Source organism: Athene cunicularia (genome assembly GCF_003259725.1).
Source record: "Athene cunicularia isolate RWA chromosome 7 unlocalized genomic scaffold, athCun1 chr7_part2, whole genome shotgun sequence".
NCBI lineage: Eukaryota > Metazoa > Chordata > Aves > Strigiformes > Strigidae > Athene > Athene cunicularia.
The window spans coordinates 4,153,965-4,178,195 of NW_020799108.1; the positions used below are offsets into that span (position 1 = coordinate 4,153,965).

General features: G+C 36.8%; 1 protein-coding gene across 3 annotated transcripts; it reads left to right on the forward strand.

Annotated features, from left to right (window-relative positions):
• Window positions 1–579: 579 nt before the first annotated feature.
• On the forward strand, window positions 580–23,884 carry TRAK2 (trafficking kinesin protein 2). Of its 3 annotated transcripts, none has more exons than XM_026853156.1 (17): window positions 580–827; window positions 3,744–4,064; window positions 5,032–5,226; window positions 8,888–8,941; window positions 9,704–9,774; window positions 10,406–10,522; window positions 11,743–11,952; window positions 13,720–13,798; window positions 15,538–15,668; window positions 15,873–15,947; window positions 16,587–16,724; window positions 17,648–17,727; window positions 18,443–18,646; window positions 18,778–19,073; window positions 19,421–19,699; window positions 19,912–20,011; window positions 20,625–23,884. In XM_026853156.1, the coding sequence occupies exons 2-17, from the start codon at window positions 4,028–4,030 to the stop codon at window positions 21,301–21,303; spliced, it is 2,745 nt and encodes a 914-aa protein (XP_026708957.1). In that variant the 5' UTR covers window positions 580–827; window positions 3,744–4,027; the 3' UTR covers window positions 21,304–23,884. The 3 variants fall into 3 exon arrangements, with proteins under 3 accessions (XP_026708957.1, XP_026708958.1, XP_026708959.1); XM_026853157.1 differs by having other exon boundaries at window positions 9,716–9,774; XM_026853158.1 differs by lacking the exon at window positions 8,888–8,941.
• Window positions 23,885–24,231: the final 347 nt, after the last annotated feature.

Consider the following 24,231-nt stretch of genomic DNA (forward strand, 5'->3'; position numbering starts at 1 on the left):
TTTAACTTTATGAACAAAGAAATTAACACATATGTTTGTCTATGGTCTCCAGTTGTAAAAGCCACTTCTCTTACCTTTCTGATAATTCAAATTTGAATTAGAGCTCTCTAGTGGTAGAATGTCTTTAGAATTACATTCTGAAATAAGATTGTACAACTGTCTTTTTGCATTTATCTTGAATTGTTCAAAGCAGTAGTTACAAAAAGAAGACACGTTTTAATATTTCATAACTATTTCAAGTTTTCTATGGCTTTACTCAGTATTGCTTTTGCAAGTTAATCTTGGCAGAGATCTTCTGACTCATTAAAGGAAAAATTAATAAAATATGTCATGTGGTCAGGAGCACTCATTTTTGTCTCTGCTGCTAAGGTCAAATCATGCACTGAAATATCAGTGTTTTAATGGAATATGTGGTTCCTATTATCTTAGGTTTTCTTTTTTAACCTATACACTATGACATTTTACCATTTAGTAGACAACTGGTGTGTATTTCTTGTAATGCTTTTACCATATTTTTCCAGCCTTTCTTTTTTTGTTGTTATGCTTTAATTTTTGTATAGCTTTCATTGGGTGTTTTGTTAGGTCTTCTTATAACATTGGTGAATAAGATGACTGTTACTTGTGTCATAAGTGATAGCCCTCCATGCTGTTTAAAATACTTCTTGGTATGAATGGGCTCCAGCACTGCCTTTCTTTTGAAGTTTCTTTTCCATTTCCCATGCCAGATGATTTCACAAACCTCAGAGCAACTTGTATTCTCTGGGGCAGATGCAAAAGGCGTAGGACTAGTTCTCACTTCTACAAGATGTCTTTTTCTTAAGCATGCTGTGGGTACTCCTCATTTTAGCTTACTGTTTCAAGCTGCATGATAACTGTGATGTGAAACACATATCACAGAGTAAAATTTAATTTAGAGAGCACAGAAATACACAGATTGAGATAGATATGTATGTATGTATGTATGTATATAAACTGTTGTCTGCTATTTCCATTTCTCTTGAGCCTTCCTTGAAGAAAGCCTCCTGAGAGCACCACTCCTGCATATAGGCCATTCTCCAGTACTTGAATTCTCCGTTTTTTTTTCCTGTGTTCAACTAACCTATTTGTAAAAGACTCAAACATCAATGGGAAATTGGCCTATGAGGGAGTAGGGGGACAAAACTGATAAGAGGTACATCTGTGTGGAATGAATATAGTAAATTGACAGTGGAGATAATCTTTATAAATAAAGATTAAAAATAATACCTGAGAAAGTTTTCTGGCTTCTGTTTAGGACATGTCTTTCTGCATGATTTAACCATTTTAATTTCTAGACCATCTTTTATAGCATGGTCATGTATTTCAAAGCCATGTTGTATATTTTAAGGGTTTTATTCAAATTATTTAATTGCAATTATAACTTGCAGAAATCTACACTTAGGGAATAGTTTTATAGCTGCAGAATAAAAGGCTCATGGAGTCACTTTAGGGGTGGTACTACACGGTGCTTTAGCTGGTTGAATTTCCAGAGAAGTTGCCCCATGTCACACTAAACTAAAGCTATGAGAAGCATTGGAAATGTGAGCATTGACTTTTATGGTGTTTGCTTATCTAGCAGGCTCTCATAGGTTTATAGATGAGGTTGCCCTTTCAGTTCAATAGCTTGATGTTGGCCTGATGGTCTAGAAAAGTTTGAGCCAAATTATAGTTTTCCTTTTCTTTTTTTTGTCCCCCTCTGGTTGAACTGACATTGACCCACAAGAAGTAGTGTTTCTGCTTTGCACTATTTAGAGATTAAATCCACTCTTAAGAGGAAGTAGCATTCATTTTTACATTATTAAAACTCGAAAGAGTTTAAATCAGAGCTGTGAAGAAACTGTCCCACGCCACTGAGTTTTGTCTTGCTCTACTGTGACTCTTTATTACAAGGTATAATCATCTTGGCTGTATGGATCTACAGAGGTCTCAAGTGTCGCCTTCTGCTGTATTGAGTTGTTTTATAGGGGGGAGACTCTGTGTGTGTGTGTAGTTAATGCTTTTCAGCAGTCCATTTAATAAACATCCGCTTGAAAAAAATCACAAACTAGTGTTAGAAGCAGTGATACATTCAGATAGTGAATGTTTCTGAAATCTCAGTGTTATTGTTTTTAATAAGTGTCTAATATGGATAATAATTAAAACTGATAAATAAAGTACCTGTATAAAGAAATCAATGACAAAGCAAGAAGATACCACTCACAAATATGACCTGACCTTAACGGAAGAAAGTTGTGGTTTTTTTGGTCTCCTGCCAAGTCTACAAGCAGATGAACTGGCAGGCTCTAGGCTTTCTTTGAAAAGCTCCTGCACTGTCCATTTTGATCTTGTCAGATGAGAGATTGCTACAGACAGTGAGACAAACCTGATTGGTGATGGAAATCTTAGGGAAGAGAAATTTGAAATTAATGTAAGATTTCAAGAGAATCTTGTGCTTACTGAATGTAGGAGGAGGGAAAATGAGACTTTTAGTCCTTTCATTTTATATTTTTCTGTCATCTAGAACTACTCTTGTATTTTACATGGAAGATGATTGATCAGCCTTGGCAAGGGAACAGCAGAATTTTTACGTTATTAAACTGTTCTGATAGGTTATCTCATTTCAGAATCACAGAATCATCTAGGTTGGAAAAGACTGGTTGGAAAAGAAGATTATCTAGTCCAACCATTAACCTAACAATAACCATTCTCAACTACACCAGATCCCTCAGTGCTACGTCAACCTGACTCTTAAACATCTCCAGGGATGGGGACTCCACCACCTCCCTGGGCAGCCCATTCCAACACCCAAGAACCTGTTCTGGAAAGAAATGCTTCCTAATATCCAGTCTAAACCTTCCCTGGCACAATTTGAGGCCATTACCTCTTGTCCTGTTGCTAGTTACTTGGATAAAGAGACTCATCCCCAGCTCTCTGCACCCTCCTTTCATGTAGCTGTAGAGGGTGATGAGGTCTCCCCTCAGCCTCCTCTTCTCCAGACTAAGCACCCCCAATTCCCTCAGCCGCTCCCCAGCAGACCTGTGCTCCAGACCCTGCACCAGCTCCGTTGCCCTTCTCTGGACACACTCGAGTAACTCAATGTCCTTTTCGTAGTGAGGGGCCCAAAACTGAACACAGGAATCGAGGGGTGGCCTCACCATTGCCAAGTACAGGGTGATTCTGTGATTCTGTTCTGATAGGTTATCTCATTTAGCCATGGTAGTTTCATTTCTCATTTAAATGAATCCAGTAGTATTTTTAATTAACAGACTTCTAAAGAGGAAGAGATTAAAGCAAACAGTCCTATAACTTTTTTGTAGCAATCAAATTGTGAAGTGATGTTCCTGCCTTTAGAATCCATCACTTTTAATGAATGTAGTAGCCTAAAGAAAATTTCTGTTTAGTTGGAGCTACTGATCTTTAGAGCAAAAGAGAAATGCCTCATTTCAGTGAATGAACCTGTCATACACTAAATATAGTATATGGAAGAGGAAGAATGTTATAGAGAAATTGACAAAATACTGAAGGTGAGGTGTTATGTCTGCAGGGAAAAGACATTTTTAATGCTGCGTTTTACATGTAATGTGTAAGCTGGGGATTAAAATGTTAACTTTTTTTTTTTTTATTAGTTAAATGATAGTACAGTGAGGAAATTCAGACTGAAAGAGACAAAGTCATATTATTTTATCTGTCTTGTTTGAAAGAGTGACATCTGTTAAACTTTGTCATTCTCTTTGTTTTATTTCTAGATGATGGCTGAGCTGAGAAGCTCATGAAGCTTCCATGAAATATCCTATAGATACTTCTACTGATCAGTAATAGCCCAAGTGAAACAAGCATGTCCTAAAATGGCAATAGATCTCAAGTATGAACCAGTCTACAGAAGTGAGTTGATGCCAAATTTATAGGTGTCTTCATGGCTCTCACTCTGTCTCTAAACCAAAGCCAACTTTCTACCAAAGCAATAAATGGAGGATGCACCCTTTGACTACAGAACACTATTTCCTAAGAAGTGAACTGTGAAAAGGGACTCATGAATTTTGATCACAGGGGCTTGGAGAGCATCTCTGGTAAGTTGAAGAATTAACTGTTACAAATCCTGAATGTATCTAACATGTTACAGAACACTGTCCTAGAGACAACTTTGTTTTACATTCCTTGTATTGCTGTTATGATATTGCAAATGAACAAAAATGGTGAGTCCTCTTAAGCAGCTTGTAAAATCAGCTTCCATTGTAAAATATTGTTTGTAAAATTCTGTGTCAATAATCAACATTGGGGTTTTTTTTATTGAAAGGTATTGAAAATAGTCTTAATCTTTAGTGAAAATGTTGCAAAGATAATCATTGTATACCTTTGATATGCACTATTTTAGCAACTTAGAGTTAATGCTTCGGTTTTTTTGCAATGAATTGTGAGGAGACTGGGGGGGGTGACACAACACAGGAAGAGCTAAACTTCCTTTCCAGGATTTTGAGTATCCTGTCTCAGAGCATGATTCCGTATGGATGATAATGGAACTTTATATTTGTTCCCTGATTTCAAGGCAGTATTCAGTTGATTTTTATAGTTACTTTAAGATTATTTAAACCTATATTCATTACCAAATAAAAGGATAAACAGAAGAACAAAGAAAAAGTGAATTTCCTTCAGAAAAGGGAAGTGTAAGTATGCTAAAGCCAGTGAAACCTTACAAAATCAATAGCTGCTATGCGTGTGTTTTAGTTCAGTGAACAGGAAAAGCCAGAAATTGAAACTCATGACATACACTATATTCAAGAAGTCGGAGGGAATCATGGCTAGACCAGCTTTCCAGGCAGTTGAGAAGTCAGCTGAGGATGAGAAACTTAGAAATACAACTTACAACATAAATGAAGTGTTGATTCAAGAAGTATTCTAGTAGTAGGATAATTATTTTCAAATCTACTGAAGCTTTATAAAGTATTTTATAGTATATAGAAGGTATACTACTGTAGCAAGATTAAGCATGTCATATTTAATAGTAACATATAGTTATTGGCATTTACTCACTCTCAGATGTCTGCTCCAGTGAGGACCTTCCTGAGGTAGAGTTGGTGAGCATGCTAGAAGAACAGTTGCCAGATTACAAGTTACGAGTTGACTCTCTGTATCTGTATGAAAATCAAGACTGGATTCAGTCCCCTGCCTGCCATAGCCATCTTCCTGAAATCAATTCTCCAGTTCATGATGAGGAGCCCTTCCATTACATGAGTGAGTATATCTGGGCCTAGGGTATTTTTTTTTCCTTTCTTGAAGAGAAAACTAAATATAAAATAAATAATATTATAAAGTGTTCAAATCTGAAAAAGTTTGGACATGTGGAAGAAAAAGCTGAGTTCAGGGTAGTCCAACAAGGACTGAGGGCTGTCCTAGCACATCCTGTGGCTGATTTCACATAGAAATAAGAGTGGGAACGTGTGGTAGTGAAAAAGAGGCAGGAAACTAGAATTGCACTAGGTTTGATAAAATACGAGAGGTATGGTGTATGGAGCAGCTGTGTTTTCAGGAAAGTTAATGATGCTGTGGTTCTTTTGATGATGTTTGCTCTAATGTTTTGTCAGTGTTGCTTCTTAAATGCTGTTAATGTTTTCTTTTGGAGATAGAAATGGTGCAAATGCCAGATAGGTGGGTACTAGATCAGTGTTGATCAGTGCCTTCCAGTTTTGAAAATACTAAGTAACTTATCCTTAAACCTATCAGATCATAAGAAAGAAAATAGACAGCTTCTGATCACATGAAGAAACCTTTATTATGTTAAAAATAAAATGTATGGAAGGTTACCAAAAGAACTGAACACTTACTTGACTATAGTTTTGGGTGTTTTCATGTGGAAAGAGGAGAATGTGTTGTAATCACTTTAGAGAAATGGGAAAGTCCTGTTTCCTCCATATATTGGAACTATTGGAAGAAACTACTTGGTGAGTGAACTCGGTATTTATTTACAACCTTGGTACTTACATACAATCTGTAATGTTTACCTCTTCCTTGTACATGCCGCCTCTGAAAGGCCTTTTTGTTGTTCATGCTTTAAGCCTCCACCCAGGGTGTATAGCAAATGGGTAAATAAAAGTAAAATATTACCTCATAAGAATGCAGTACTTGACAATTCAAAGCAATCTTATTATCAGTTAATTGCAGGCTTGGAACTCTTTAACTGTGGAAAGTATTTATAAAGCCACTTAATATTTATTGCTCAGTCTGTTTCTGTATAATAATACTGCAAGCATAAATGATTTTTTTAGTTGAGTGAATACATTTGTAGTTCACTTGAAATAGTTGTGTATTCAGTGGGGTGTGTATTTGTCTCTAATTATTGATTATAAAGAGGTAGGATCAGAGTCTATCAGTGCTGGAAGGAACTTTACATCAAATGTGGCTGTGCTGAAGCCCTCCAGTCAACACCTGCAATTTCAGGGTGATGAAGCACAGACCTGTGAGAGGACCTTCAGTCAGTGTGAGCCTGCATTTCCAAACTGCAGTGAGAGGGAGGAGTTTTTATCAACAATGTTTTAATGAAGTAATGTATTATTTGGCTGTCAAGGTACTACAGAAATTGGTGTCTTCCTCTTTCATCCAGTGAGTTCTTTTTAACTATGGAAAGTGTCCTGTGAAAATAGTAAGCTGCTTGTGAGAGGTTTTGAACAGTTGGCATAGCTTTTTTCTTGACGTTCTCAAAACTTAGCTGTAACAATGTGACATGGTTAACAGATAACTGGTAGGCAAAACATATGAAACTAATTTTATCATCTAAGAATGCTGTGGAAATTGCTGAGTCATATAAACTCAAGATAAACACGGTTTATGTTTCTCTTAGAAACTGTCCAAGGAGATTGAATGTAGTAATCATATTAGATTTTTTGAGCCTAGTAACTTGCAAGGAGATACCAGGAAGATCCCAAACAAATACAGGTAAAAGTCAAGATCTAGTTGTAATCATTGCTGAATAGCTTGTTAGGTGAAACTTGTATCTTTTTTTCTGTTCACTGAAATTGGGAATAAATGTAACAATCACACTCTTGAAGCATAACTTGGGTTCTTTATGTGTATATCTCCCCCTGCCTATATAGGTATGGACATATTTTTATAACTTTTTCCTAAAGAGAATGCCTAACTCATGGTTTGAGTGAATTTGTAGTTGACATCCAAGGTTAAAAAAAAAATAGTAACACAACAGTCACTGCACTTGAGCTCCTCCTCTTTTTATGGCTGCTGCTGCCTATTAGGGTTTATCCAATGACCAGTTCCACCAGTTAGGCTCCCACTAGCAGTGTTTTCAGTGAGGTGGAAGAATATTTTCTGCTTCAACTATGGTAGCGTAAGAAGCACTGAATTACAAAACGTCTGTCTTTAGAACTACTCTGTATGTGTGAGTAAAGGGACATGGCACAATATAACAAGAATATTAGCCAAAATGAAGAGGTGCTTGCAGCTTTCACTTGGCAAGGTGAGTGAGGAGAGATTGCACATATGCGTCTTCACAAGAGAGAATTATAACAAACTGTATAATTTTGATCCTGTACTGTGAGAAAAATAAAAAAAGTTGTATAGACCTAAGTTTCAAAGCTGTTAGTTCTGTGATTTCATTTATCAGAGTAATAAACACATTTGCTTTTGATTTTAGGAATCTATCTACCTGAGTAACCTTGTATGTAATCAGTGTAAATATTTATTAATGTGACTTAGGACTGGATAGAAACCTTTAACTTGAAATCACGGGGTGGGAACAATTACCACAGGAGATCTGGCTATAATATTCTGCCTGTAATGTCTGAAATTTACTTATGTATGTACAGTGAATTTGCTAAATACAAGTAAGCCAGACAAGTTTGGACTCCCCTCTCAGCAACAAATATCAGCAATGAAGTGGTAAATTGACCTCCCAAATGATTGTTATGGTCCTTTAAACATTCTCGAGAGTCTGGTTTTGCCCTATTTAGAAATACAATTAATAAATGGCACTGCTGTAAGTTCAAAGTTTCTAAATACTCAAACAGCATGTGTTGGGATTTTATACCTACTGATCTACTTGTTAAAAAATGTTTGATTTGTTAGTTTATTTTTCTGTTAAGCTCTTAGAGAAACCGTTCAGTAGACCTTTTTCTTCTATATTGTTCTTTCTGATCTCCTGTCTTTCAAGAGTGCAAGAAAGTTTCTTTCTATACTAAAATGCAACTAACATGGCTTTAGTGTTATGTTTCAGAAAGTTAATTGTGGACATTATGTATGTAAAGGACATATATAGCTTATATAACATGTGTAAAGTTAGTGTGCACTTCAGCTTGGCATTTCACTGTCCCATAGCTAAGTGTGTAGTCCTCAACAAGAACAAAGAAAAAAGCTGGGATTCAATACCACTGTGTATTCAGAGTATGAATCAGATTTAAACAAGGTAGAAGAGTCAGGGAAATCTTCAGAAATAGATTTAGACCAAATCCATAGTAATCTCATTTTGCTGTGCAGTGATGATGGAACTGGTTTCAAAGCGGTTTAGCTTAGACCATCATTTGAAGCACATATTTCTATATTTACTAAATTTATATTGCTGCCTTCTTTACTTTCATGATCCTGATTCCATAAAGCAAAAATAGCAAATTTCTGTTGAACCCGAATAAGCAGAAACATCCATCACCAGCAAGTGAGACGTGTAATTCTGCCCCTGAAGGGAATCGTATTTAAATAGTTCTTTAAAAGTTCCAAGAAAATTTTAATAGTGTAAATACTATGTTTACACATGCAGTTGTTTTTTTGGTGGTAATGGATCCATGCAAATAAATTGCCTATCTCCTTACATTTTGATTCTTTGTCCTCTTTGTTTTTTGTGGGGTTTTGTTTTGTTTTGTTCCCCCCCATCTTTCATTTTCTGTCACTCTAGCTCTTATTGAACTTCCCTCCTCCTCCTTGGCTGGATCTCACAGATTTGCTCAAGGTAATTAAGATTTCTTCTTTCCTAGCATCTTCTATTTCTCAGGACAAGAACTAGAGCAGACCAGTGCTTTGTGTTTTAGCACTGTGTTTTATTCAGAGTTGTCACAGATTCTTCATGCTTTGTTTATTCTTTACTCAGTCCTGTTTTTCAAATCCTACTCATTCTCAGTTCTTTAATAGTTTTACAAACACTTCAAACTTCACTTAATCAGTAAGAACGATTTACTGCTACATCTAAATTGCAGGCATACATTATCCCATTTAACTGTGTCTAAGATCATCAAGCATTTAATAAATATATTTTCATGACTAGTCCCAGGTGTCCATACTTCCTGTGTATAGCTGTCACACACACTAATGGGAATTTTGTTTCAAAGGTAAAGTCTGTAGGTGTGTTCAGGAATCTTTGGATGTGCTCCAATATACTCTTCCCTCTCTACCCAGTAGGATGGATGATTTAATAGCTTAGCTGTATTAAAAAAATTTATCTTAAGAGATTTTTCTCCTTTTTCTAAATTTGAGGATGTGTGAGCACCTCAAGTTTTAGCTGATAGTGCTGAAAGCTGTAAATGTTAAATACCTCATTGTATCAGTCTCCCAAATGAGTATTGTTCTGTGTTTCTGAAGTTAAGATGCATTTTCATAGCCTCCACTAGTTTTATCAACTAAGTATTGTATTATATATAAACAACATCCTCTGAGTTTTAGCTCTCTCCCTTCCCAGCAGTCATCTTGTACGTAGGCTACTTCAGTAAGTACGTTTTTCTCTTCACAGATAGTGTGGAACAGAAAACCTGCAGTGATGCTGACATGATGAAACATCTGTTAGCTGAGGTATGTTTGTCTCCATAATGCTGTGTTAATGTATTTGAGAAAAGGTTTTATTCAGCTGCTGGAAATTTTGGTTCAGTTATCTTCAGGAGATCCAACACGTAGGTAGTGAGAACTTGCCCATTGGGTTGCACCATATCAGAAACAAAATTTAGCAAAACTGGGGGCACCCAAGGACACACTGAGGTGTAAGAAAGAAACAGTTTTCTTCTGCTTTCCTGTTGCTCCTTTGTTTCTATCTTCTCATCACTATTCAAGTTAAGAAGTCTGTTCTGGAGAAAGTGTCACTTGAAAGACCAGAGGCCTTAAGTATATGTGGCTTCTTTATATGGTTCAACAAAGCCCGTATAACCTCTCCAGTACTCAGCCCAAAACCCAAAACTGCCCCCAGGTGTGGTGCTTTCCCTCCCCCTGGTACTGTGGATAACTGTGGAAGATAATGTGCTATGTCAAGAAACACAGTTTTGTATATGTTCTGGGCCCAATTATTGTTCTAACAATGTTGATCCATTTGAGAGTGAAGGGGTATCTCAGAGTGGTGATGCATTAAACAATAGCTACGAAAATCTGAAATTACTCTGAATTTAAACCTTATCTGATCAAAAGTAGACATTTGTTCTCATTTTGTGAGTAGAAAGATCGGGACCTGGAACTGGCAGCTCGAATTGGACAAGCCCTCCTTAAGCGAAACCACTTGTTGACAGAACAGAATGAAGCACTAGAAGAACAGTTAGGACAGACTCTAGATCGAGTGAGTGATCTTTTTTTTTTCTTTTTTCCTTTTTTTTTTTCTCTTTATGATGGTGGGAAGAGGAATAATACAAATACATTATTTCATTGTGAAAGATGATGATGGCTGCTCTCAAACTGCAGAAGTCATTCTCCTAATTGTCATAGTTCAGTCAGCTTTCTCGGTCCAAGAATTGACTATGAAGGCTGCATATTGTAATTACGGAGAAATTACAAGAACATTAGGTATTATTATGTTATATCTACAGCAGGATTGCATTTTCAAAGTGTTTATTTTGACCATCAGCTTGATATCCTACCATTAAACTAAGAATCTAATAATCTAAGTCAAAATAGTATTTGGTATCTGATATGATTTACTACATAACAACTTCACAGGTGAGGAAACAGCTAGAAAAAGAGCTGTCTTAATGAGGTGCTTACACTAAAAGAAAAAATTTAAAAGAAAAAGTAATGAAAACTGAATTTTGGTCAAGATCTTCATCTCTTCCTTTAGGCACAGATTCTTGATCCAATATTTTCTTTGTTGTTCTTTCTTTAAAAAGAATTAAATAGTTGACAACCTATAAAGTATTCCAAGTTTTTTAACCCTAAGGTCAACTGATGTAGTCTAAGTTACGATGAAATGGATTGAGCTGCTTATATAAAATAGTACGCTGGTAATAAATACGTACTCATAATTAACTGTAGAACAGCATAAACATATGTATTCATATAAAAGTGAAGATATGCAAAATAGAATTTATCTGAATGAGATCTGTCTCTTCTCTCGTTTTTATTTGTCCTGTAATTCATTTAATGTATACACTGGGGGGAGCAGTCTACAGACATGAGGGGATGTCTTTCAGTCCTTTTCTCCAGGAAGTAACAGTTTAGAAAAATGGTCATAACCAAAATGATAGTTAGCATGTTAAAATGTAAACATGTATCAAAGCAGCTGGAAAATTATTTTGAAGTAAACTATTCAGAGAGTAGTCTATTCTTATGTTATCTTGAATTTTCAGTCTCCCTTACAGTGTTAAAATTACGATTTTGTGAACTTTCTATAAAATAAATAGAACCTGAATTTTATGTGCAAATATAAATTGATTGTGACCTGTGAGCTATTTTTCAATCTCAATTTAGACTGGAGCAGTGACGTTCCAAGAGGCTACATAAGTAATACACTGTAATATTATATAGTTAAAGTGTAATTCACAAGCTGATCTTCTTTTGTCTTAGGTTAATCAGCTGCAGCATGAACTGTCAAAGAAAGATGACTTGCTTCGTATTGTTTCGATTGCTTCTGAGGAGAGTGAAACAGATTCCAGCTGTTCCACACCACTTCGTTTCAATGAGTCTTTCAATGTATCCCACGATCTGTTGCAGCTGGATGTCTTGCAAGATAAACTCAGGGAGCTGGAAGAAGAGAACCTTGCCCTCCGATCAAAGGTATATCTGACTTACAGTGTATACCACATATGCTGGATATGAAATACATCAGGATGGTTAAAAAAAATCCAGCATTTGGGTTTCTCTTGAATCATACGACTCTTTTGTATCACTGCGTTCAAATCATACCCAAACACTTTCCCTTCACCCCTCACATCCTTCTGTTTCCTTCACTACTACTCATTATATTCAGAGCCCTCTAGTAGTCCTTACTTAGTGCCTTTATGGTATGTGAAAAAATATGGGAACATATGTAAGCAACCAGCAAAAGTACTTGGACCCATCAGACCCTCACATTTGTGCAACCTGTTTTGATATAAATCTGACTGTGATTAGTAGTAGTATCCTGGGAATTCAGCTGCTTTGACATTACATTTTTGTCAGCCTATATTCAATATTAAGGGTTAATAAACTTATACTCAAATTCTTTTAAAGACACACTCAGTTTTGACTATGTGATTAGTCTCTGTATTTTAATTGGTCTGTCTTTAATGCGTATAAAACATGAATATGGGCACTGCACCATTACAAGGATAAAGACTAAATGGCCACACAAAATAAATGGCTATAAAAGCCATAGATCCAACAGAAAAGGTTACAAGGAATCTAAAGATGCAGTGTCTCTTCTTCAGAGGTGGAGAGTAGAACTTTCGAGGAAAATTCTTTAAGGAAAGAGGAGTGTTGTTTGTAAGAAAGGTGTTGGGTTTTTATTTGGTGTGTGTGGTTTTCTTGGTTTGGTTTGGAGGGTTTTTTGTGAACCTTTCCCAATATAAGCTTGTTACAACAGAGAGTTAGATTCCTTTGATGTGAGCAAAATATACTTTTCCCCCTGAAACTCCCTAAGACCAAATGGATAGTTTACTAGTGCTGGAGGAGAAGATCAGACTGCTTTTATTATGCTCCTAACCTTGTATGTGATTACAGAACTTTACAGGCCAGGGATTAATTTAGTCCACCTCAAGGCAACAAAATGGAGTTGAAAAGAGACTGCTATCATTCTGTGATATAACATAGCCTTCACTGACTTGAAATAGCCTCAATCATATTGAGCCTATATTTGCTTTTTTTTAAATTTTCATGTGACAGCATTATGTAAAGACATGTGTTTGTCTGAACTTGTGTAGCTGTACTTCTGCTTGCTTGGATAATATTTAAACCCATTTACAAAGTTTTATGATGAGTCTCTTACTGGCAATGTGTCCTGAATATAGAAAACTTACATGTGTAATGTTTAATAGCCTCACCATTGAAGTAGAAGTGGGAATCTAGTATGTTTGATGTTTAAACCACTCGTGATACTTTGTCTCTGGCCCAGAAAATTTACAGTCTAAATAGACTAGTTGGGGAATATGGATAAAAGCTGTTCTGCTGAGAGCTTTTCAGTGCCACAAAAGATTTGGTTATCATCGTTCAGTTTTCAAGATATTTTTTGTCTTAAGGAGTTTTGAAGCAAATTCAATTGCTTACTTGTGATTACAGTGTTGGTTTACTTTCCCTACCAAATCACATGTTTTTGCAACAATTTTTTATTAGAGTCATGAGAGAGATCATGTTTTGTTCATGTGTCTGTGGTCTTTCACTCAAAAGACCTATACAGTTCAGGGACACAGGTTATGGTGGAAAAAATGGTTAAGAGGTTTTGGTCAGATGCATAGAAATTATAAAGATAGGAGATTCTTCAGTTGAAAGAATTTCAGGAATAAAAATTTATAACATTAATATATGTATAGATAAACTGAAATTGGAATACCAATAATTTTCTTGAAGGCTTGCCATCTGAAGACAGAAACCATTACATATGAAGAGAAGGAACAGCAGCTGGTCAATGACTGTGTCAAAGAGCTCCGTGAGTATTTAGGCTGTATCTTGCAGTAGCAAAATGGTATTGGAAATAGTGCCTACACCTTCTTAGTTATCCCTGAATCCAAAATGAGCTTCAGTAATTCATGCTGATTTTTCAAGTCTTGCTCTTTACCCAAGTGCAAAATTGTTTCTGTATTTTGTCAGGTTTCACTCTGGCATTCAATTTCAGGTACTGTACTTAGAGAGGGAAAATTGACACAAAAGCTAATGTTCATAATCCTTCTAAACTAAAGCCTACAGACACTGGAAAATCAACAAAATACACTTCTTGTATATTCAGCACACATGACATTGAAATGTATCAGTGCATATAGAGTCTCAAATGCTCATTCTAAATTACTATATATTTATGAGCACATTAGTTTTGGTTTTAAAATATGTATTATAAACCAAAGCATTTAAATTGGCAAGTGTTTTAATTTGTCTAGAACAGTTACCCATATTTCCTTTGGGGACAACTTATTTGCAAAGAATTGCAGCTACTGTTACACAAATGCATGTAAATATTCTGAAACAATAAGGGACAATCCTTGGTTTTGTGCAGTGACTCTGTAACCCAGTGGTACAATTTTTTTATCTGGAGTCATTTGGTATGTGCTGCTTCCTTTGTGGATAATAACCTTAAACTTATGTTTTAAGACTACTAGGTTGCTGCTTGGTTTTTCTTGTTCCAGATGACCGTAAAATACTATGAATTGATACTTAGTTGGTTGTTAATTTACTCTGTTCCCTCTGAGACCATATATATCCTTTGCAAATAGAAGTTATTTCACTAAGCTCTCCTGTCTTCCTTCAGTGAGAATGTCTGTGAATTCTGTTTTGTCCAATTCTATAGCACATGTAGGCATGCTAGGTAATTTAGACTCACAGAAAGAATCTTCTCCCAAAGGATGTCTAGTCTACAGCTTTAAAATTTGTGTCTTCAGAAAAAAGGTATCTGATTGTGAGCTTAAATGTCTACAGGCCCATGGGCAGGACCTGTTCTGCATTAAATCTGTGAGGTACAATAACTGCTAAATTTGTAGTGTGGCCTTTATGCAAGATTGATCAGACTTTATTATGATTTTGCAATGCTTTCAGGGTAAGCCTACAAGCAGTACTAACTGCATAAAAATATTTTTGATTTTTGAGTTGTTTTGTCATCTCACTTGATGAAGTACTTGCTCAGAGAAAAAAAGAAACTGGAAATTGTATGCAGTAGGTCTTTGGGGAATAGATAGTGACCAGAATCAAGAGCTGAGTAAGTGGCCGCTATTCTCTCAGGCAAGATCTGACAAAATACCTTTACTTACAGAGAATGGTAGTTAAAACCAAGATCAATTCAGAGCATTTCTTCAGCATATTTCAAGTCTGGCCTTATTCATGAGCCATTATGTCATTTGAAATAATTTATAGCAGCTTACCTTGGATTTTGCTATGGTCCTTTCACATACCTGTGATAGGTATGTCAGGTTCTGCATACTTGGCTCTTAGTATGTTATGCCTACATTTGAAGTTAACTTTCTCCTCCTTCTCCCCACCGTTTCTCATTATCTTTTCCTTATGGATGTTATAAAGCACCTACTCTTATGTACTATGAATTGATTTCCTAAGAGTATTAGTAATTTTGCAGATTGTTGTTGACTTTCACTGATCTTTTCTAGGTTTTGGGTTTGGTTTGGTTTGTGTTTTTATCACGTGTTGGGAAAAGCTCTCTACTAAAGTTCCTTTTATGTTTTGTAGGGCAAACAAATGCTCACATTTCCAGAATAATGGAGGAGTTGTCGGAGAAGAGTGAGGAGTTGGTTCGCTACCAGGAAGAAATCTCATCCCTCTTGTCTCAGATTGTTGATCTTCAACAAAAACTCAAAGAAGTAAGGGAATTCTGATGAAGAGTGTACGCGCATGTGCGTGTGTGTGTGTGTGTGAGTGTGTGCAGACCCGTGCTTACAGCAGGCAAAAATTGACTTGCAAGGGATTACGCTGCAAGAGAGTGGCTGTTCCAGGAAAGTATGGCAGAGGATCAACTCTCAGGAAAATTGGCTGAGAAAATGATGAGCACCTTTTTGTGTTTTTAGCATGTGATTGAAAAGGAGGAGCTGAAACTTCACTTACAAGCTTCCAAAGATGCTCAGAGACAACTGACAGCAGAGGTACTTAAGGCTTCTATGTATATACATTTAGATAAATATTTGGAACAGAATGCAAAAGAAAGAAAACTAAGAGAGAATGGAAACTACTGTTTTTTTAATCTTGTAGGGCTTTTCATTTTTCATTGTGGTTGGAGTCATATGATTGAAGGAAAAGAATAATTATTTTTATTTAAGTCTCCACAAATAATTTTGTAGTTCACAGGAGTATGAAAGGCAAGGAAGGTGTTGTATGTTGGGAGGTCCTACTATTAGTAGTTACAAGAAAGAGTGTTTTAGTGTGAATATTACTGATTATGTCAAGAATACCGTAGCTCATCAGATTTTAAGGAAGTTCTGGTTTTTGCTTCTTTTGCATCAGCAGTTACTGTATTTGCAGAGTGCTTTGATGTATTTTCCTTTGGATTTCATCATACTTTTTCCTTTTTCAAGTCTTAATTTGTACTTTACACTTCACCACTAATATCATGGGTGCTATGCTGAGCATTGTCCATTCCAGATATTGGCGTGTGCTGTGCAGTTGGAAAAATATTACAGTGTTGAATCAGTTGATACAGGTTTCTGTAGGAGTTAAATCAGTTTCGCTCTGTCTTTTCTTTGAAGCTTCCTTGTTGTCACATGATGACCTTTTTTCTCTTTCAGCTACATGAGTTGCAAGATCGGAATGCAGAGTGTCTAGGGATGTTGCACGAATCACAAGAAGAAGTGAAGTTGCTGCGAAGCAGGGCCAGCTCTGTTGCTTGTCTCTGCCACCACCAGTCATGTGGAGCATTTCCTGTGGTAATAAATACTGCTAATGTAGGATACACCTACATCCTGTAGTAGCATACAACTATGAGTAAAACAGCCATTACAGGAGCTGCAGCAGGAACTAACTTGTAGTAGGCAAAGGAGCTGATCTAACAGTTTTTCAGTTCTTTAATGTGTATATGAATATGCGAATATTATGTACTAGAAAACTAACCATTCACTTGACATGTTGTGATATTAAAATTATTTTTCATTTTTTTACACCTTTTCTGTTAAATAAGGGAATTGGAATGTTGCACAGCTAGTGCTCAATGGTGCTAGTTCAATGCTGATGTGAATTTTATAACTTGACAGTGTTTCTTTAAGAAACAAAGCATCGTATTTTTTTTTCCTCTATGTAGCATGTGATGCAATTTTAGGTCCTTATCTTGTGAGATTAAATTTTAAGCATCATCAGAAATGCATGACCTTAGACTAGTTGCCAGAGATTACTAAACCAGTGGAAAAGGGTTAAAGGCATTTATTTTCCTCCTCTTATTAATGTCAGGTAGGTTCTGATTACTATACTCTCAAAAGTTTCTGGACTTTGCTAGGAATTTATCAGGTTTTGGTCAGTTGTTCTGTGTATACAGAATCTCTCATGTACATGTTTGGTCTTGTAAGAAGTGCTCTTTAAGTTGTAGCTTAATTTAAGAAACCAGCACAAAACATACCAAGAAAAGGCACATATTGTAATGAAAACTGAACCCATGCTGGTTATACATAGGAGTAGTTATGGTGGAAAACTTCTGCCCATGCCCTTCCTTCAGAGGCCGAAGGGTTTGTCCAAAACATAGATACTGGGGAAACAAATAGAGATTTTTTTGGAGTATTTTTGAAGAAATGTTTTCTACTAAACTTGTTAAGAGGAAGACTTCAATCTGTCAACTCTTCTGGTTTCCATTTTTCTCTAGGATTCCCTTGCAGCAGAAATTGAAGGGACAATGCGGAAGGAATTGAGTCAGGGTGATGAATCTCTTCTCTCCAAGCAAAAGTATGTTTTCAGATTTCTATGTGCTATTGTGATATTTTTCCATATGCTTGTATTAAGTAATGTAAGCTGATCTCTGGAAATCTATAAATGTAAATGTTCCACCTATACTAAGTTTTCTACATAACCTAATAAAAAATGCTTTGTAGTATCTGGTAATCTTTTCAACTTTGAAACCTACTATTCTTACTTGATTCTATGAGGAAGTTGGGATTTTGCTAAAAGGCTGTTATTTCTTTAATTTGTGAGATTTTTGATGCAAATTCTGGGATGCACAGCTCCAGTTTTATCCCTTTTAGTGCTTATGGAAGAATTCTCAGGTAAATGAAATTGTAGCTGAAAGACTGCTAACAATTTCCAAAGTCCTCATGACCTGTTCTTGGATCTCTTACTTCTGAGCAAGAAGTAATGAATGAAATGTATCCTTCTGAAACCATATATAAATTAAATAAATAAAATAACATGCTCCTGAATATTCTCAAGTGGTTATCAGTAGAAATTCAGGTCTTTCAGGTCAAAGTAACTGGCAATTCTGATATTTAATAGAAGAGTACTCCTGCAAACATGAGTGTCTTAGGCAATCCTGTTTTTCTGGGCTTAAATCTTTTTAGTCAGATCTCTGCAGAGTTTTAAAAGTCTCTTGTTCAGAGCTTTTTCTTTATTATATCTTTTCCAAAATGCTTCGGAAACCACATTTTTTTGCTTGTCTTTTCTGCAGGAGTCAACAAAAGCGAGTATTTGACACTGTCAAGGTTGCTAATGTCACTCGTGGCCGCTCTTCTTCCTTTCCTGCCCCATTGCCAATCCCTGGATCTAATCGGTCAAGCGTTGTTATGACAGCAAAGCCCTTCCAGTCTGGCATACACCAGTTGGAGAGCCATACACAGATGACCCAGAGGAGCAGCTCTGAGAAGAATTTGAAGTAGGAAACACAGCCTGTTATCTTTTTAAACTAACATTCAAAACAAAATCCGGACTGGACCTCTGCTGTGTAAGAGAGAAATAGTTAATTTAATGGTCTTAATATCTATTATTACTTGATGTTTCTCACAGAGACATTCATAATCCTGGCCAGCTGGGAACCCCTGGAGACAATGACTTGGTCACAGCTCTGCACAGGCTCTCCCTTCGTCGTCAGAACTACCTGAGTGAGAAGCAGTTCTTTGAGGAGGAATGGGAGCGAAAAATGTATTCACTGGCTGAGCAGAAAGAAAGGGCTAGTGGCTGTAGTACACCGACAGAAAGCTGTTTTTCCCTGGGTACAAACTCATTCACTGACCTCTCTGCCAGCTCTAGTAATCTTCGTGTCCTCCTACCAGAAAAATTGCAAATTGTCAAACCCATTGAAGGTAAGAGGATGATCATCCCTTCTCTCATCAGCAGGAAATGATTTTACATTAATTTACCAACTAAATCATTGCTGGTCTGTGTTATAGCTAGGTACAATATGCCATAAGAGGAAGTAGTAATATTTGGTAGGCTGTGTGCCCAACTAACTCATCAGTATCCCTCTTGCTACCTGGCTTTCTGATATGATGCTGAGTGTTAGGCTTTTTCTTGGCATTGCCATCCAAGTACGTCATGGGTATCACAGTGTCAGTACCAGTTGGCTGGAGTTCTTTTGATCATGAATTCATCCAACTCAATACAGTAGTAGGTAATGGCTCTCTGAGACTCTTCTCTTTTGTCACACCAGGATCTCAGACCCTTTTTCACTGGCAGCAGCTTGCTCGACCCAACCTAGGCACCATTCTTGACCCAAGACCGGGTGTTGTTACAAAGGGGTTTACTCCTCTGTCTGATGATACTGTGTACCACATCTCTGACTTGGAGGAGGATGTTGAGGAAGAAGGTGAAGGAGGTATAACATTTCAAGTGCAGCAGACCTTCCTGGAGGAAAAGAAATACACTGTGGCAAAGCCAGTGGCAGGGATTTTCCTGCCACCTATTACTTCAGCAGCAGTGCCACTCACTGGTAAGATGCATGGCTTTTTCCTTTCTTTTTTTTTCTGCAATGTCTTTTTCTCAATTGAAGGTATTTGACCTTGCAACAATGCTCTTTACTGTCTTTGTTCTTTACTTTAAAAAAATTAGCAGTGATAATAACTTTATGTTAAACTTTTCTTTGATTAGTCTTTACCTGTCTTTATTTTTACCCTCAATGAATGTAAATTCTCCATATTGCAGCCTCAAATCCAGGGAAGTGTCTGTCTTCCACAAATTCCACATTTACCTTTACTACCTGTAGGATCCTTCACCCATCTGATGTCACTCAAGTTACTCCCAGGTATGATGACTGCTCACATCCTAAATGTTGCTGCATAGGAGATGCTTTCTGGCTTCTGATATATGGATCAGTTTTTAAAAATACCAAGGCAGCTAGGCAACACATAGGATTCTACTAGTCATATAGGATTCAACTATTCATAAAAATAGTTGTAATTACAAAGAGGGGAAACTTGAGATTCTCTAGAGTGAGTTAAAACAGGTTAGTGTAACTTAAAGGAAGTAAATGTATACCCTTAAATAGCAGATGTCTTGTATACCTAATTGTAAAAAAAAAAAAAAATATATACTACTGTAATTTTTTTTCCTATTGTGTTATAATTTTTTTTAAACTGAGTTATTACTGGACATCTATGTTGATATTCTATCTAATATAAGTGTGGGTGACCACAGAAGGGAAATTCATTGGTGCTTACACGAAAACCTCTGTGTCAACCTAGTATCTTCTAAATATTTCTCAGAACAGTAATTCTGAATCTAGTAAAGCTGAAACTGTCACAGCTAATAGCAATAGTTTACTTTCTCTGGGGTGTTCTGTATACTAAAAGGCAAATGCAGAGCAGGTATAAATACGTCTAATTGTGTGCATGTTCTCTCTTTTATTTTTGTTTCAGCTCCGTGAGTGCCCCATTTTCACTTGGAAATGCTGGCAGCAGTATGGGAAACCCAGTAGTGAGCACTCCAGCTGTGTCTTACAGGCTTAGTATTGGAGAATTTCTCACCAACAGAAGAGATTCAACTACTACCTTCAGCAGCACAAGCAGTCTGGCTAAACTTTTGCAGGAAAGAGGCATCTCTGCCAAGGTTTATGATAGCCCTGTATTAGAAAAACTGCCTTTGCTACAGCCCCCTCGAACTCTCCCCATTCCTTCTACTCCCCCAAATTCTCCCTCGCGTTCACCTTGTCCTTCCCCTCCACCGTTCGAGCCTCGAGTGCATCACTCAGAAAATTTTCTGGCTTCTCGACCAGCAGAAACATTCTTGCAAGAAATGTATGGCCTAAAGCCCTCCCGTAATGCTCCAGATGTAGGCCAGCTGAAGATGAACCTAGTGGACAGACTGAAGAGGCTGGGTATTGCCAGGGTGATCAAGCCCCCTGAGACGCAGGACCACAGGAAGAGCCAGGGGCCAGAGGTCAGCTTGCAGAGGCAGGACTCTGCTCTGTTTTTAAATGCAGGTAGCAACTTAATGGCAGGACTGAGAAGAAACCAGAGTCTTCCAGCCATGATTGGAGCATTGGGAGCTCCAGTTTGCACACAGTCATCAAAAATGGATATCTTAAAGGAGGACTGACAGCTTTGAAAAATGATTGACTTCTAGTATAGTAAATAATACCTGAGGGATAAACATCCAGTACAGGCATTGTTAGATGTGTTACAGAAGAGTTGGAGAAGGCATGTGCATGTTAAAGATGTGGGAGAGAGAAGCGTTGGGATCAAGGAGAAAAGAACATTGCTTGGACTTGAGGAAGAGGGCTTATGTGGAAGATAAGAAAGAAGAAACCAAAGCTTAGTTTTGAGATCTCCTTCAGCATCTGTCTTAACATAAGCAAAAATAAAATATTATTGTACACATTCTCAGTATTTTAACCTTTTAAACTGTATGGGTAGGACTTGCAGGTGCTGTTCTATTTTTTCCACCATATGACCATAGTATTTTAGTAGTTGTTAGCAGTCAGGCTGTATCGTTTAAATACAACATTAAAATAACAGTCTGACCAGCATTATTTGTCCAAGTTCCTCTCTATAACAAGCAAATAGAAAACTGTTTTTTTTTTTTCTTCTTCTTGTATTTTCCATTTCAGAAACTACTCTTTTAAACTCCTCCCCACTTTGAGAAGCAGGGGAGAGAACCTTTAATTCTACATAAGAGAACGATACTTCTTTTTAACGAACACAGAAACTAGTGGTCAGGATTTATATTTTGAAAGAGTGCAGTTGTGCTAGTGAGGTATTAACAAAGTAATTTATTTCCAGAGTTTCTGAAGCACAGAGAGGAAAGTGCAATGAATAAGAATTAAGAAGCAGGAAAGTGTGTATTAGGATAAAAACTTCAAACTAAGAAATCTTTCTAAAGTGTGCTGTGCATCTTTTTAAATGATGGTATTTTTGCACATACAAAAGAACTCAGGCACATTTCAGTGTTGCAAAAGAAGATAAAACCTAGGTGCTTGATTCAGGGTTTCTTTTTATTTGGCATAAAGAGAGAGCGTTTACTTTTAAGACAAGTGTCAGAAATTAACTAAACTGACTCTTCTCTTGACAGGTGGGCATTCTATATATTTGAGATTTCTGCAGTAAACTTCATGCTTTTCATTCACTTATTTCTGCTTTTAGGGAGGATTTGTTTAAAACATTTCATCAAGAGCAAAATTTACCAGTCTATATTCAGAAACAAGAAGATGAAGGCTAGTGTTCATTGTAGCATTTTAATGAACATAAATCAGTTTTGTCCACACTGAAATCCTGTGTTTTGTTAACGGAGAGTGGTTCTTACCCTGATTCTGAACAAAGCTGAGACAGACTTTCTGTCTCAGAAGAGAAGTCAGTTTTAGAAATTTAAGTGGCAATTGGTGAAATATTACTGCCTATACTGCTTTTTGGATTCCTTCCTGTCCAGGGTTCTAGTCATAACTGAATAATCTACAGTAGATTTATAGTGTAACTTAGAGAAGAAAAAAAATGTGCCCAAAATTCCTTGGAGGAATGGGTCTTCGGTAGTGACCTGAATGGAAACAGGTTCTTTATGTAATTTTTCACTGTACCTGTCAACATTTTAAAATTATTTTAAAGCTTAGTTTCCATACAATTGGATAAAACAGTCAAAGCTTACCTTGCTTGTTACAGTGTATGTGGGACATAGCTGGTGTCTGTCTGGGTGTGTCGTGTGAAGCATCAGTATAATTACACTGATTTGCAGTTGCTGTAAGGCACATCCACCATAATTGGCACCCTTGTTGCTGCAGGGTTGAGTGAAGTAGGGTAGGAAAAGAAGGCCTTTTAGCCTGGTTTATAGGAAACCTGTAATGTGGCCTTTCTGCTTTTATCATCTATAGATGATAATTCTATAGAACTTGTGATGACTCTTTGATATAAGTCTTTTTTTGTAAAAGGAAAAGGAGTAACCACTTCAAACCTGCACAGGGGTTCTTAGCAGAAGCTTGTCTGTCAGCAGCGCACAGAAATATTCAGGAACTCCTGGAGCTGCCTTTTGCTCTCTAAGCAAAATCTAACACTTATAAATGGTGAGTTTTATTTAAAATACTATATACGGGTTTTGGTTTTTTAATGAAAAATATTTAATTTCTTCATGTAAGTATTTATGTTTGTACGTACTTGGCTGTGCTTAGGGTCTTGCCTAGCTAAATAAAGGAAGAGTGAAAGGAGTGGGGGAGGCAATTTTGGTCTACATTAAACAATAATGGTTATGTCTGCTGTGTTAACTTCTAGGGAAACAACAGGAATGAGTTAAGAAAAGATTAGGCAGTTTGGTATCATTAGAGAAGTGTACAAGTCTGTCAAAAGTATGTCCGTTTTATATGTGTTTATTATAGAAATACGTCTAAGTTACAGATACACTTTTGAAGGTATTACACTGTGTTTCTAACTAGCTTTATTAGATAACTCCAGCCATTGGATTGTCCTGTGTGTTAGCAGCAGAAGCAGCAAATTAATTAAATCAGAATTCCTTTGGCAGACCAGGTTTCAGTTAAAATTAATCTAAAAGCACATTAAATGCATATTTCTTTTTGGGATGCTTCCATATTCTGTAGCCCGACAATATAAGCTGCTTCAGTTCAAACAATACTATGGATATGTCAAGAGGTTTTGTTTGTTTTCTGTAGGATAATGTAATCAGATACCTTACACAAGGCTGAAACCTGTACACCGTTGTGTGTTTACCCAGTTGGTTGATGCTGTGGTGTAGCATTGTGGAGAATCTGTCATGCGTTTATACCTTTGGATGGTCACACGCATTTTGTATATATGTGCTTAACTTGCAGTAACAGGGAAAATTGGTACTTGCTTCCAAGTTTACTGTTTTGTGCCAAAACCTAGAAGATAAACTTTTTTGAACAACGTACGTGTTTTGGAGAACGTACTTTTAAGTTGCCATTAATCTAGGAACTGATGTGACTTCTGTTGGCTCCAGTAAGAGAGGAGACAAACTTACATGACTAAGATAGCTGAGATCCTGCACAAGATCTTTTGATCCTGCATG